We start from the raw sequence: 14099 nt of genomic DNA on the forward strand, positions 1-14099 counted from the left end.
GTGCCGTTCGGACTCGGGATGAGGCTCAAGTGCGAGCAACGGGCTGACGATAGCTTGTAGTTCTAGGCGAAGCCATTCGTAGGCGTGGCCGACGTGAGTGAGTGCGAATAACTGGGGGCGTGGTGGTTGGTGCCTGTTGGGTTGTTTCCTCAAATTGCTTAGCGCGTGGCGTTGTTGGTGAGAAAAGAAAACACGCTAAGCCTGTTGTAGCAGCTTTTATTGGGGGTCATGGTCTGTGCCAAGCGAGTGCGAGCTTTCATCTGGGGCAGACACGGAGGTCCGTCCCGTTGCTTGGCATCAAGGAACGATACTCTATGCCCATGCACGTCAAAAGTTATCAATGTCTTTCTTCGAAGGCTATAGCAAATCATTCTACCTAATCTCAGTAGATCTGTCTGCTCTATACTTTGTTGAAAACTTTAGACTTAGGTAGCAGTTGCTGCCTCCCTTTCATAAACCCAAACTGGTAGAGTTAGCAGCGCCACGATACCATCTCGCTCCTCTCTTGTATCCCGATTCCCCCCCAACGGCTCTCAACTCAGGGTCCTTAGATCGAATCGAATGAATTACTGGTTTCTGTCTAGCGCTGCCCCCAGAATCTCGCTATTAGACGGCCGTTTGCCCATATTTCCGGTATTGCTCCGTAGAAAGTGGGTGTTGGTCGCAGCAGCTGCCGCATGGCGTCAGGCGAATGCGAGTGCGGACGTCTCACTCCACTGCAAAGGCCTCATTTAACGCACCTCCATGTTCGAGATCGCGTGAGCTGGCCAATAGAAATTCGTTGGATGTCGTCCCCTTCCCTTCTTGACTGCCTCAGGGATCGTGAATGACAATGGAGGCGAACGCTGTCTCCTTCAAATGCGATCTTCTCCTGCCCATGCCCCTTCCTTGATCAAAATGGGACCCGTTGATTGACATCACCCCTTTCAACGAGCCGGCTTTAGATGACAAACGCTCGGGTTGGACGGTCGAACGCGAAGCACATGATTGCCGAAATCTACCTATTCACTGCTTTGTTTGGGCACTTATATGAATGACTCCCCGTTTACATATTATTGACTTGGTCCAACACTGCTAATCTGCTCGTCTACATCACCTGGGAACTGAACTTTACATCGCGGCAGTATTTTCTCTACTACCCTGTAGTGGCACTGTCACCTTCTCTTCAGTCCCAACTTGAAGGAAAACATCGACTCTTCAGCTCTTCGACGCAATGTCTACGGATACGGATCTCAAGGAGAGTGACTCTGTCCAGGACCAGGGCGAGTCTGGAGTGGTGCTTCCCGCCGAGAGTCCTTCTGCTCCTCCTTCAACTCCAAAGGATGAGCCCCGTATCGAGGCCGCGATCCCACCAGCTCGCTTCTGGACCTTGAGTCTCGGGTGAGCTTGGCCCTCCCTTTGAATCATCCTTTTTCCTCCAACTAACCCCTGTGAAAGAGTCCTGCTTGGTCTGTTCCTTTCCATGATCGACACCTCCATCGTCGCCACGAGCCTCTACAGCATCGGCGTCGACTTTGAGGCCCTGGAGGAGGTCAACTGGGTGGCCCTCGCCTACACTCTCGCGTACCTGGGCTGCGCCGTCGTTTTCGCCCGCATCTCCGACATCATTGGAAGACGCGATGCCTTCATTGCCGCTTACATCATCTTCTTCGCTTTCTCTCTGGCTTGTGGTTTCTCTCAGAACCTCGAGCAGCTCATCGCTTTTCGCGCTCTTCAGGGCATCGGTGGCTCCGGTATGTTCTAGACTCTCCTTTCCGTGCTCCTTAGTCTAACTCGCCCAGGCCTGTATGCCCTTACCATGATCATCCTCCCGGAGCTAAGCCCCCCTCACCTGGCCCAGCACATAGGAGCGCTGGTCGGCATGATTGTTGCTCTCTCCGGTGTCTTGGGACCTGTTCTCGGCGGTATCCTTACTCATTACACCACCTGGAGATGGGTCTTTTGGATCAAGTATGTTCTCCCCCCTTTCCCTTCACCCAACTCTTCTCACACTTCCCAGCGGCCCTGTGGGCTTTGTATCTCTGGTCATCTTCATCTTCACTTGGCCCAAGGCTGAACACCTGCCCACGATCGAACGGCGTGCCTGGAAGGAACTCGACTACTTTGGATCCTTTCTCGCCATCGCCGCTGCCGTCCTGGTTATCTTTGCCTTCCAGACAGCTGGCACCTCGTCTGACGGTGGATGGAAGACGGCTATGTTCATCGCACCCCTCCTGTGTGGACTACTCGCCTGGGGTTTGCTTGTCGGCTGGCAGGTCTTCATTCAGCACCGATTGAGTGAACGCTTTGCACCCGCCTTCCCGATCAACCTCTTCCGCAACCGAGTGTACACAACCGCCGCCCTCAACACCCTTTTCATCGGCTTCCCCTATCTGCTGCTCATATACGCGATCCCTCTGCGAATCCAAGTCGTCAGTGGCAAGTCTGCTCTCGTTGGAGGCGTCATGTTGCTCCCAATGCTCGGAGCGGCGGCCCTTGGAAGCATCCTGGCTGGCAAGTTCAACTCTGTCAAGAACTATGTCTTTGAAACCCTCTTCGTTGGCTCTTGCTTGATGACATTGGGCTGTGGGTTGCTGGTTACTCTTGACCATGCCCCTGACGACGCCAAGTTGCTTGGTTTCATCACATTTTGCGGTCTGGGTTTTGGCTTGACGGTTGCTTCATCCACCATGCTATCGACAATCGAGGCGCCTATCCGAGACTTTGGTACGTTGTTGATTCATCGTGTGATTTGAACGTATTGGGCTAATCATTCGTCAAGCACCTGCGCAAGGTATCCTCTCCCAGATGCGCCTCCTCGGCGGCAGTTTAGGCATCGCAACCTCGTCAGCCCTTCTTAACCAGAGAATCGTGGAGTACCTCTCTGGAATCCTGACTCCCTTTGAGAAGGCAACCATCGGTGGGCCCGACTCCTACCTCTCGGACTCGCAGTGGACGGCCGTCCGCTACACCTACTCAGAGGCTTTCCGAGTGGACATGAAGGTGGCAGCTGGCATTTCGGCCCTCGGTGTCATATCGACCATCGGCGCTTTTCGAAAGCACCGACTGCTTGTTGCGGAGCAGCGAGCTGCCCTTGTGCGAGAGGAGGCGGCTCGCCGCCGAGCCCAAACCGATCAACAGTAATTGTTATGGACAAAAGGGGGTTGATCATGAAATGATGAGACTATGATATGTCAAACCTGTAATTACGGGCAGCTAAGATTAGACATGAACTAAAACTAATCTCACTATGTGAATACTTACTCTAGCTTATCACTGCTGCCGTGACATATCGTGGACCAAGGCCTTCGAATACCTTGAAGAGCAGACTTGTTAAAGTTATCGTCTTATGAAACATGTCAAGATCAAACCCAAGGTCATTTAGAAGATTGATAGTCATTAGATTCCGTCTATGTCCCATCATCCATCCCTTCCTTAGCCGTCGTATCTCTAAACATATCCCCCGATACAGCACTCGGCCTCCTCGAACGCATATCATTCAGCGCCTCGCTCTCCTCATCAATATCATCGTCATCTCCCTCCTCATTCTCATTATCTGACGTATCAGGAGACTCGGCAAGACTGTGCTGCAGCGACGCCATGAAGTCGCCCGCCGCCCCAAACTTGGTTATACCCGACTTGTGTGGTAGCGTCGAGTACATCCTGTGGGCCTCGTCCAGACATCGCCGCGCCTGGATGTGCTTTGACTGTTGAAGCCAAGCATCTGCGCTGAGCACGCTCCATGTCGCGGATTTGCGACGACGTGATCCCCAGTGCCAGCTCCCCACGCCTTCTTTGGACCCGTAGCAGATGGCGAGGCGTTCCTTCATGAGAGCATCTCCAACACTGCCAAGGATCTTGGATTCAAGGAGTCGGACTCCCCATCGACCCGCATCATCAATATTGGTCCCGCCTCGAAGACGAAGCAGCTCAAGACCAAGTGTTAGACTGCGCAAGGCTCCATATGGAGAGCTGCACCGGGTGTTGTAAGAGTAAAAGGCAGCCTCCAGCATCTGATCAATCGTCTCAGCCCTATTTTTTGATGACATCTGCACTGGCATGATAAGGAGACTCAGGGCAGCCATTTCGTTAGCTGCAGCATGATGTTTCCAGGCCTTGGAATCGCTAAAGTCGGATCGCAAAAGATCATATGTCGACTGCGCCAGCTTCCAGTCTCGCAACATGAAAGCATAATCGGCCAGTTTTCGCATGATGGCTTCGGGTGCTTCTGCTGAGTAGAACCCAGCCATGTTATAATTATCCCTTGAGCTGCTGGTGCTCGATGAGGACCTTGAACTGCCACCAAACGCCCATTTCCTTGACAAATTCATGAAACGTCCTGTGATGCCTCGCCGCCGTGAGGCAACCTGATCATTCCAGATGGAAACATGTCGCTCCATTGTAGGTACGATGGACTGTGCCACCATCTCCCGCACAAAGGTTCGAATAGCGGTGGCGTCCGACTCGAAGATGTACCGCGTGGGGTCTTCAAAGTCCTCATCATCTTCACTCCGCCGGATGTCCTCAAGTTCCTCGCGAGCAGACATCCAGTCGCTGCGAGGAAGCGGGATGCTGTCATCGTCTGTTTCGGCGCTCTGGCTGCTTCGCAGACGTAGGAGATGGCAGTGTATGCCCAGATGACGCTTCATCTGCTCAAAAAGTCCCATAGACCTTGTGATGTCATCTTTCTCCTCGTCGTGTACCAGAACGTAGTATCGTAGATAGTCACTGTCCACCCACAATGGCAGCCTTTGGCTACCCTGGTTTGTCTCCGTGTATAGCCGCCTCAGCTCTTCAATCGGGTTAGGATTCCGCGAGCTAATTGCGATAACACACGCTACTGGATGTGAGAAAGTCTCATGGGGTGATATGGGGAGGCCAGACAGCAGCCGCCGCAGATATAGGGCGTAGTATGGCGATGTCTCTTCTGACATGTCTTGATTCGCAAACACGCCGTGCTGTGGTGGTGCCGCAAAGGATTCTTCCGCATAGGACAAGTGCCTCTCCACGACAGCTTCCACATCTGCCAGGAGTTGCTTGTCTCGCGACGTGCTTGCCTGGCTACCATTTTGCCCTTGCGACGGCGCCGGGTTCTTGAGGCCAGACACCGTGGGGTCTGGATGCTCAACATTGTCGCCGAATCTTGTAAATCGGATTGAAAAGCCCTCGACCCCTCGGCTCATCCCATTACTATCCCTAATAGTGATCTTGCCTTGGACGTCCTCGCCAAACGGTCGCAGAAGTTCCCAGAGGCCATGACGGAACCCCTTCTCCGTCATCAAAGCCTCCGTATCCTCTGAAGTGTAAATGGAGACATGGGGGACGAATGCCCGCAAAACCAGGCTTAGTGGCTCAGCCGGACTGTCTCCCGCATTCTCGGCGAGTATTCGGTTGGACCGGGAGTCGAAAACGGTGTGTGAGAGGACTCGAGAAGGAGAACCTCGGCCAGCTGGCGATATAGATCTTGACCCCGGCGGTGATAGCGTAGAAGCGTAGAGTGAGGCGGCAGAGGGGTTGGATCGTCGAAAGGCCAGGTTGGTCTCGGATTGCGACAACGGCAGCGACTCGAGGATAGGGGTAGAATGTCGCGCTTTAGGGAATTTCATAGCAGATGCTGCCACCGGCAAAGCCTGGAGTGGTTCCGTCGGCGAGACATCATCTTCGAGAGGTTGTGGCATGAAGGCGACGGCGAACGGCGACTTGCTCTGACGTTATCGAGTAAGAGACAGGGAGTCGAGGAAACGGGGCCGGAATTCGGAGGGAGGGGGGGTTCAAGAGACGCTCGAGAAGGAGGGTGGTGAATCGCAAGCTGACAAGGCCAAGAGTCGGCTCGGCATGATCTTATCGCTGAGAGCAAGGGGACATTTGGCGAATATTGAAAACTGAAGGTGTCTTTAAGCTTGAAAGGACATGGGTCTTTTTGGTCTGTGAAGGTCGGGCGACGATGTGGAAACTCTGGATATGAACGGGGTACGTACCTTCTTGCCTCATACCGCAGACGTGGGCCGCCCAGGTCCAGGTGGGAGCTCCAGATCATTCTAGCGGGGCCAGGGTGATATTCAGTACCTGCATAAGCTGCATGTGCAACTTCAAGGTTGATGTTGCTTGGGAACAACACTTGAACCTCATCTTTGCCACATTCCGACACACGATGCCCTCAGACCTAGCAGACTATCTGGCCTCTAGATATCTAGTCGCCGACCCGAAACCATCAAAGAAGCGAAAGCGCAAGCGTGGCGATAACGCCAGCGGTGGCCTTCTTATACAAGACGACGACGACTCGGGCTGGGGCAACTCCAGCGCCCAACAAGATGACGAGGGTACAGATGCCCCCGTGACGGTAACGGGGAGATCTGCCGAATTTCGAAAAACCAAGAAAAGCAATTGGAAGTCGGTTGGAGAAGGGGAAGGAACTCCGAAGGATGATGCTGCGGCGGCTGCGGACGCCATCCTCGCATCAGCGGCTGCGGAGCAGGACGCGGCCAGAGATGAAGACGACGAAATGCCAATCGTGGAGGAGGGTGGGAGTGTGATCAAGATGAGCGACGGAACCCACGCAGGTCTACAGAGCGCAGCAGCCGTCTCGGCGCAACTCAAGCGACGCCAAAGAGAGGAACGCGAGGACTTTGAACGACACCGCAAATCAGCAAAGGAGGAAGAAACAGTTTATCGCGATGCCACCGGCCGACGAATCGACATCTCCATGAAACGCGCCGAAGCGCGACGCGCAGCCGCCGAGGCGGAGGAGAAGGAACGACTCGCCAAGGAGGCGCTCAAGGGCGAGGTCCAGCTTGAGGAGGCGCGAAAACGGCGCGAGAAGCTACAAGATGCTAAGCTCATGTCGTTTGCTCGCACGGCCGACGATGAGGAGATGAACAAGGAGCTGAAAGAGCAGGAGCGCTGGAACGATCCCATGATGCAGTTCATGGCAGAAAAGAAGGACGCTCCAGGCAAGGGCAAAAAGTCGAAACGGAAGCCTGTCTACGCTGGTGCGGCGCCCCCAAACCGCTATGGCATCAAGCCGGGCTATCGGTGGGATGGAGTTGATCGTAGCAACGGATTTGAGGGGGAGAGGTTCAAGGCCATCAACCGGAGAGAACGAAATAAGGGGCTGGATTACGCATGGCAAATGGACGAGTAGAGGCATAATTTTTGATACACGGATTCTATTATATACCCATATCTGAGCGCTTTACATCTCGTCCCAGGACGCTGGTAGGGTTTCAGTCTCATGTGGCATCCATCCCCCGCTGACGGTTCAAAAAATGTTCTCAGCTGGGACATCCTGAGGCTGGTACGAATTATGAAGAGAAACGAAATCCACATCAAATGTCTGTCCGTCCAGACTTGGAATCAGTGCTTCCCCTATTCCTAAGTCCTGCGGCGGAGTCGCTTGTCCGGACCATAATCGCACAGCTTCTTGACAAGCTGGATCCATTCGCTCTTGGGCATCTGGCCAGGTCTGTCACCGAGACGATGCTGGAACAGCTTGATCAGATCACCGATAACGATGCCTTCGTTGGGGATCTTTTCTAGAATTTCGGATGGCTCGATGATAGAGCCTCCGGCGGAGGGAGAGGCACCTGAAAGATTCATGTTAGCCCAGCTTGAACTTGCTGCAAAGGTTGAGTGACGCTTACCGCCTTGTGTTGGGATGGGGCTACCAGCCCTGGATGCCGACGGCGTGCCTCGAGCACTACCGCTGACAAGCTTCAACTTCTTCTTCCTGGAAACAGCGCCATCCGACATCTCACCACCCGTCGCTTCTCCGTCGCTACCAGATCCGGCGCCCATTCGCTGAGCGGCTGCACGCTGGGGCAGAGGAGTGCCAGCCCTGCTTCCCGCAGCAGGCGTGGCAGTCTTCTTGAGCTTCTTCCGAGAGGATTCGTTCCCACTAGACTCGGAGAGGGTTGGCGAACCGGGGCGTTTACGGGATTTGCCCTTCTTCGAACCCTCAGACTTCTTTCCGGATGGAGTGTTGGTACCCTTCGTACCAGACCCCTTTGACTTTTCGCCAGCCTTCTTATCGTCATCCTCCTTCTTATCTTCGTCCTTCTTGTCCTCTTCCCCTTCCTCCTCTTCATCGGAGTCGGAATCATCAGACTAATTCACGTGTTAGCGTTGCTTTGTCCACAAACAGCAAGTACCTATGGTGTGCTTACCGAGCTGCTCCAGGGGTTGTCCTCAGAGTTATCACTCTCATATATGTCCTCTCGGTCTCGCTTGATAAGCGCCTTTCTGGTCGCCTTGCCAAGCTTTTGTCGCTCAATCTCCTCCTTCAACTCCTCAGCCAGCTCTCTGTCGACTTCCTGCTCATCACCCTCACCAAAGAGATTGGCGCCGAGTTGCTCGCGTCGAATGCGATCCTTGGAGTCCTTGGTGTCTTCATCATCGTTCTTTTCAAAGAGAGGGGCCTCGTCATCGTCTTGGAACTCATCGCCTGACATGTCGATTTCGTCATGTTCAAGCTTTTCCGACCTTGAGGCTGCCTTGAAAGTAGCACTCTCTGTCTTGACCATCGGGCCGCGTCCGTAGAGAAGCTGCCGAGTAGCCTCGAGATCCTGCCGGCCTGCCCTCTTCTCCTCGTCTTTCATGACCCAACGACCAACGTCCACCTTCTTGCCCATCAACGCCTCTGCCTCATCGATTGTGAATGGTTGGAAAGGGGGCTTTGAAGTGAACCTGTACCACTTCTCCAGAGGTACCATGCGGAAGACCGACTGATCGATCATGAAAGCCACATTTGACTCGGAAAGGGCAGCGACGTAGCTACCGACCCAGACATTCTTCCCCTCCGCATCTTCAAGATGCCATGGAAGGGCCTCTTCGTATCGTAGCTCGGATTCCTTCTTGGCAGCTTGTGTTTTCGGGGCCCTGTTGAAGTTTGTCTTCTCCTCTTTTTGCTTCTTGGGTCGCTTGGGGTTGACCTCCTTGGCGACAGGCGCAATCTTGGCCTGGTCGACGGCGCGCTGGGCCTCTCGTTCGGCCTTCATCTGGGCCAATCTCTCCGCCTCCTGCTCGTCCACCTGTGGCACTTCGGGAGCTTCTATCTTGGGGGCTCTTCCTGGAGGGGGTTGACGGGCGTCTCGTCGGTGCAGCGTGACGGGTCGTGCAAAATCGTCCTGATCGGATGGGTCAATAGGCTTGTCGCCCATCTTCGCTTGGGAGAACTTCATCATGTGGTAGCGAATGCCGTCGAGAAGAGCTTTCTTGGTCGTCATGATGGCGATGTCGGTAAACTGGGCAGGTGGTGGCTCCGACCATCCATCATAGAGCTTCCGCCGCTCTTCAGTACTTGGCTTCATTCCATTCTGTGAGCCAGCATTCGGTTGCGCCCCAGGTTTGGGTCCGGCCTTTCGCGAAACAAGGGGATTCGCGCGTGGCTTCTTCCGCATCGGTCGGAGAGGATTCGCCTTCTGGGGTTTCGGGGCGCCGTTCGGGTGGCCAGGCGCGCTGCCAGACGGGCCTCCGGGTGGTGGCGCGCTCATCCTGACGGTGATCTACTGGTGATTTGAATGATAGATTCTGCAGAGGGTGCTACCAAGGCAGCAGGTCAGGCTGGGCCTGGAGCCTAGCGTTGCGCCGGGCGCAAACAACGGAGCAAACACGTCGGGATTGGGGCGACTATGCTAAAGATGTCGATGGGAGAGAACGCCGCGGTCGTCTCGATCTGCCGGTGATTGAGAGACGAAGGTCAGGAAGGGGGCGGAGGAAGTTATTTCTATTGACAAGTGGATGTTGGTGCAGGAGGAGCGCTAGGTCGTGTTGCTTGCTGCTGGTATGACGATGACAAAGGCGCGAAGCAAGCGAGCAAGCCACAATAGATGGGTGGCTGTGCGCGCCAGCTGGGAACCAGGTACCGAGGAAGCACCGACTCCCACTGGCCTTGGCAAACTGGCAAGGTCTTTGTTCTGGGAAGCTCATCAGGCGACCCACCATCACTTGGGAACCCATACACGGCGATACGGTTTTCTTTGTACGTTTCACTCTACCTAGTCAATTTGCTTGCGCTTTTTCTTGACGGTACCAGACTCTGGTCTTTTTATTTCAATTGAGTGGAGCATTGGAACTGCAGGTAAGCACAGTGCTTGTGTACTCTAACACCGCTCGTGACATACCGACGTCCGCTGTGAAACTCTGATAAGAGGCGCATGATACACAGTTGGCGCGCAGGGTCTGGCACTGTATCCGGCCGTGTCCACTGGCAAGGGCAATTGTCTGGGCATTTTGTGGGATTGCAGAGCCTCTACCTACAAACAGGGACAGCTGCTGAACATCATCCAGCATTGCTTTGTCGCCTCATTCCCAATTTCTTTCAAAACATTTCACACGCATCCGTCCTTGCGTCGTCGACTGTGCCGCATCCAATCCCTTCCTATCCCTTCCTACCCCTCCCTCTTTGACCGGCCACAGGCTGCCCCTTCCCGCTCAAGCGAGGTGATGGGCCAAAGAGAGCCGGCTGTATCTTTACACCCACCATCCAGATCCCTCACTCAAGTTGGATGGCTCCCTGGACAGTCAATTATCGCTACAGGCTGCCGCGAGGCCCTTTTTCATCTCTTTCACTTTTCTTGTCTTCCTAAGGAGCTAAAAGTCCTCGACCTTTGAATACCTTTGTGTCGACGTTCTTTTGCCTGAGAAGCGACTAGCCATACCCTGGTCAACCATCTAAGCCGGCCTCCAAGCTACCCACTACTGTCGACTCAAGACAGCCATTATCCTGTCAAGCTCTCACGATACTCGTTTGTTCAGCGTGTTGCATTGGACAGGTCTCGATGCTATCCAACCGTCCAGAACCGCCGCCTGGCGCGCCCAACGGCGGCCAGCAAACCGGTCTTGAGAACCATCTTCGCAACCTAATCCTCTCCAACAATGGGCCATTGCAGGATTCTTCTACCAGCAAGTCTTCTTCGAACCTCCCCGTGCAGGGCTCTCTGAAGTCGGGTGCTACAGCTCCTAGCTTGGCCACAAAGTCTCAAAATGGTATGGATAGCAACGTTCCGACTGAGCCCTCCACAAGGTCTCCCCCGTCCAAGCCATCGCGCAAGCGGATGAACCAGGCACAAAGACGCCAGATGAGCTCTCAATTGTCTATTCCCATTGACCCCCGACCTCAGCAACCCCCGCCTGCAAGGCCCTATCAGAGTCCGACTTCACACTACTCACGACCTTCTCAGTCTTACCAGCGACACATGCACACCAATTCTCATCCAAGAACGACACATTACGATGGTCGCCAAAACGGTTCGTATGGTCAGCGTTCATGGAACGGCCCCCAGCAGGGCATTGGACCGCACGGTTCTGCTCATGGCCAGCCGCCAGGCATTCCTGCGGATTCTATGCCCCTGCAGCTTAGTCGCGGTGGTATGCATCTCTACAACTCCAGGCGCGACGCCCAGTTCTCCCCCGAGGAAATCAGCGCCCAGGCTTCTCTCCTTGACCGGCTTTGTTTTGAGGTGGTTTCCAACTCCGAGATCGAGAGATCCGAGATTGCGGAGAAGGAGGCCTTTCGTTGCCGTATCGAAGCCATCAGCCAAGAGGCTATTGCCCGTTGTGAGAAAGAGCAAAACCCAGAAGCAGAGTTCGATCCACTTTCGGTCCAGCTTAAATGCTTTGGTAGTCTATCCTCGGGGTTTGCTACGAAGGCCTCCGATATGGACCTTGGGCTGTTGTCCCCAATGTCTCCTATCCAACCTGACGCTCCCGGCTCTCAGATCCCGCGCTTACTAGAAAAAGCCTTATTGGATGCTGGCCTGGGTGCTAGATTATTAACCCGCACTCGAGTCCCTATCATCAAGCTTTGCTCGGATCCGCCCAAGAAGCTACGACAAGATCTTCTCGAAGAGCGCTTCAAATGGGAAAACGGACTTGACGAGACTCACGAAGATGACGAGCATGATCACGATAATGACCAGACTGGTCTTGCTGGTCCTGAAACCAAGACGTCGACGTCTCTTGAGATCACGTCGCCAACCTCTTCGACAGCAGAACCTCAGAGCTTCGATATCAAACAGGGTCCTAAGAATACACTCGCCTCATATTACGGTTTGGCAAAGCGCGTTCTCCGTAGAGCGGGTGGTCGCGATGCCACTGTGTCCAACTATCGCGATCTTGCAGATCAGGACTGGGACATTCTGAACCGGGTTTGCCAGGCCTTCGTCGCTGGCCTCTCGGATCCGCAACTTCGAGGTCGCTTAGCCGGATACCCATCTCTCAAATTTGAATCCGTCAACAATGGGCAATCCAACCGGTCGCTTCTCGGCGTTTATACTCAAATCGAGGGTGAGCAGATCCGGCAACTTTGGGAGGAGAGAGGTGTCCAGGAGCGAGCACAACAACCTCGTCTTCTCGCTGAGCAAGCGATGAAAATCTGGGAAGAGGCTCAAAACAAGGTGAACTTCGGCGTGGACCCTGTCTTCTACACCAAGGAACTTCAGCTGGCTCTTGACAAGATGAAGAGGGCGCCTTCAGTGCAGTTTGTGACCCTGGAGCAAGCGCAACACGAAGCACCCATTGTCTACTCTACCCGAGCCCTGAATATAATCAATGCTCTACGGCCAGCGAACGAGCTCGAAGCCTCAAACTGGACGCGTCTGGTGGTCACTCAGTACTTGGATGGCATCCATCAAGAGGAAATTCGAAAGACGATAACGTGTCACATCGCTTCACGGGGCGGAGACGTCCCAATCAAAGCCGTCATCCGTATGCACAAGGCCATTCATCTGGCATGGGAATTCGAGCGAGCGATAGAGAAGGATCTTTATGACGAGTCCGTGATTCCGGATATCAAAGAGTACATCGCCCTACTCCGAGCCCCCTTCCAACAGTCAAACGAATCATCTGCGATTACCGACTTCATCATTCCTCTTACACCTGCAACCTCTGGTCTGGTAGCAAGAATTAGGGCCCTCCCCGACCCTCACAAGTTGGCCCCCAATCAGCCGCGTGACCGATACCGGGATCGCCTGGAGTTTCCTAAGACGGGCGCAGGCGTCCAATGCGATATCAACTTTTCGGCTCACTTGGCTCTGCACAACACAGCACTCTTGCGATGTTACTCTCTCACGGACCCACGGGTGCGACCTATGGTGCTGTTTGTCAAGCATTGGGCGAAAATGCGCGGGATTAACTCTGGGTACCGTGGAACTCTGAGCAGCTACGGTTACGTATTGATGGTCCTTCACTACCTGGTCAACATCGCGGAGCCCTTTGTCAGTCCCAATCTCCAACAATTGGCTCCTCCACTCCCACGAGGGCTGTCGCCTGTCGAGCGGGAGAAGGCAACATTTTGCCGTGGCCATGACATCCGATTCTGGCGCAATGAAGAGGAAATACTGGGTCTTGCTCAGGCAAATCAATTAAATCACAACAACGCAACAATCGGCCATCTTCTCCGTGGCTTCTTTGAGTACTACGCTCATAGTACGATGCTGAGCACCTTATCAAGCCGAGGCTTCGACTGGGGCAGAGACGTGCTCAGTTTGCGTACACCAGGCGGGCTGCTAACCAAGCAAAATAAGGGCTGGACAGGTGCAAAGACGGTCATAGTCCTAGACGCGCAAGGGGTCGGTCCTCAACCTCCATCACAAACCGAACAAATGCCTATACCGGTGGCTGCCCCCAAAGGGCAAGTCACATCTGACGAAGGCGTGCAGTCTAAGCAAGTGAACACGGCAAGCAAGAACACCGAGTTCAAGGAAATCCGGCACCGGTATCTGTTTGCTATTGAGGATCCCTTTGAATTGGACCACAACGTCGCTCGAACTGTCACACACAATGGCATTGTGTCGATCCGAGATGAATTCCGTCGCGCATGGAGAATCATCCGATTGGCCGGGAATGGTAGCTCGCAGGAAGAGCTCCTTCGGGACGTGAATGATGTTCAGGAAGAGGAAAGCCCTTTGTCAAAGCTACTTGATGATATTCACGGACTCGGACAGACACGAAATGGATGAATAGATGAGAATCATGCTGAGACGACTGATGTACACCTAGGGAGGATGGTCATGGTAGTGGCGTAAAGGGGATGGCAGGTACGCCTACAAGGTAAACGGTCGGGGATATGTTTTTGGGAATAGTTGAACTTTGATTGTCGGGTGACATGGGAAACAGGGAAAATG

General features: G+C 54.1%; 5 protein-coding genes across 5 annotated transcripts; 3 read left to right on the top strand and 2 right to left on the bottom strand.

Annotated features, from left to right (window-relative positions):
* Positions 1-1213: 1213 nt before the first annotated feature.
* Positions 1214-3123, top strand: NCS54_00795600 (MFS domain-containing protein; the record flags this gene model as incomplete). The annotated part of the gene is made up of 5 exons (XM_053153358.1): positions 1214-1380; positions 1438-1733; positions 1782-1950; positions 2000-2706; positions 2762-3123. The coding sequence occupies 5 exons, from the start codon at positions 1214-1216 to the stop codon at positions 3121-3123; spliced, it is 1701 nt and encodes a 566-aa protein (XP_053009333.1).
* Positions 3124-3389: 266 nt separating this feature from the next.
* On the bottom strand, positions 3390-5657 carry NCS54_00795700 (Hypothetical protein; the record flags this gene model as incomplete). The annotated part of the gene is made up of 1 exon (XM_053153359.1): positions 3390-5657. One exon carries the CDS (start codon positions 5655-5657, stop codon positions 3390-3392), a length of 2268 nt encoding a protein of 755 aa, XP_053009334.1.
* Positions 5658-6127: 470 nt separating this feature from the next.
* On the top strand, positions 6128-7120 carry NCS54_00795800 (Hypothetical protein; the record flags this gene model as incomplete). Its single annotated transcript, XM_053153360.1, has 1 exon — positions 6128-7120. The coding sequence occupies exon 1, from the start codon at positions 6131-6133 to the stop codon at positions 7118-7120; it is 990 nt and encodes a 329-aa protein (XP_053009335.1). The 5' UTR covers positions 6128-6130.
* A 230-nt stretch (positions 7121-7350) lies between these two features.
* On the bottom strand, positions 7351-9467 carry NCS54_00795900 (Hypothetical protein; the record flags this gene model as incomplete). The annotated part of the gene is made up of 3 exons (XM_053153361.1): positions 7351-7562; positions 7620-8082; positions 8142-9467. The coding sequence occupies 3 exons, from the start codon at positions 9465-9467 to the stop codon at positions 7351-7353; spliced, it is 2001 nt and encodes a 666-aa protein (XP_053009336.1).
* A 1287-nt stretch (positions 9468-10754) lies between these two features.
* On the top strand, positions 10755-13934 carry NCS54_00796000 (Polynucleotide adenylyltransferase; the record flags this gene model as incomplete). The annotated part of the gene is made up of 1 exon (XM_053153362.1): positions 10755-13934. One exon carries the CDS (start codon positions 10755-10757, stop codon positions 13932-13934), a length of 3180 nt encoding a protein of 1059 aa, XP_053009337.1.
* Between the last annotated feature and the right edge of the window lie 165 nt (positions 13935-14099).

Source organism: Fusarium falciforme, chromosome 6 (assembly GCF_026873545.1).
Source record: "Fusarium falciforme chromosome 6, complete sequence".
NCBI classification, from domain to species: Eukaryota; Fungi; Ascomycota; class Sordariomycetes; order Hypocreales; family Nectriaceae; genus Fusarium; species Fusarium falciforme.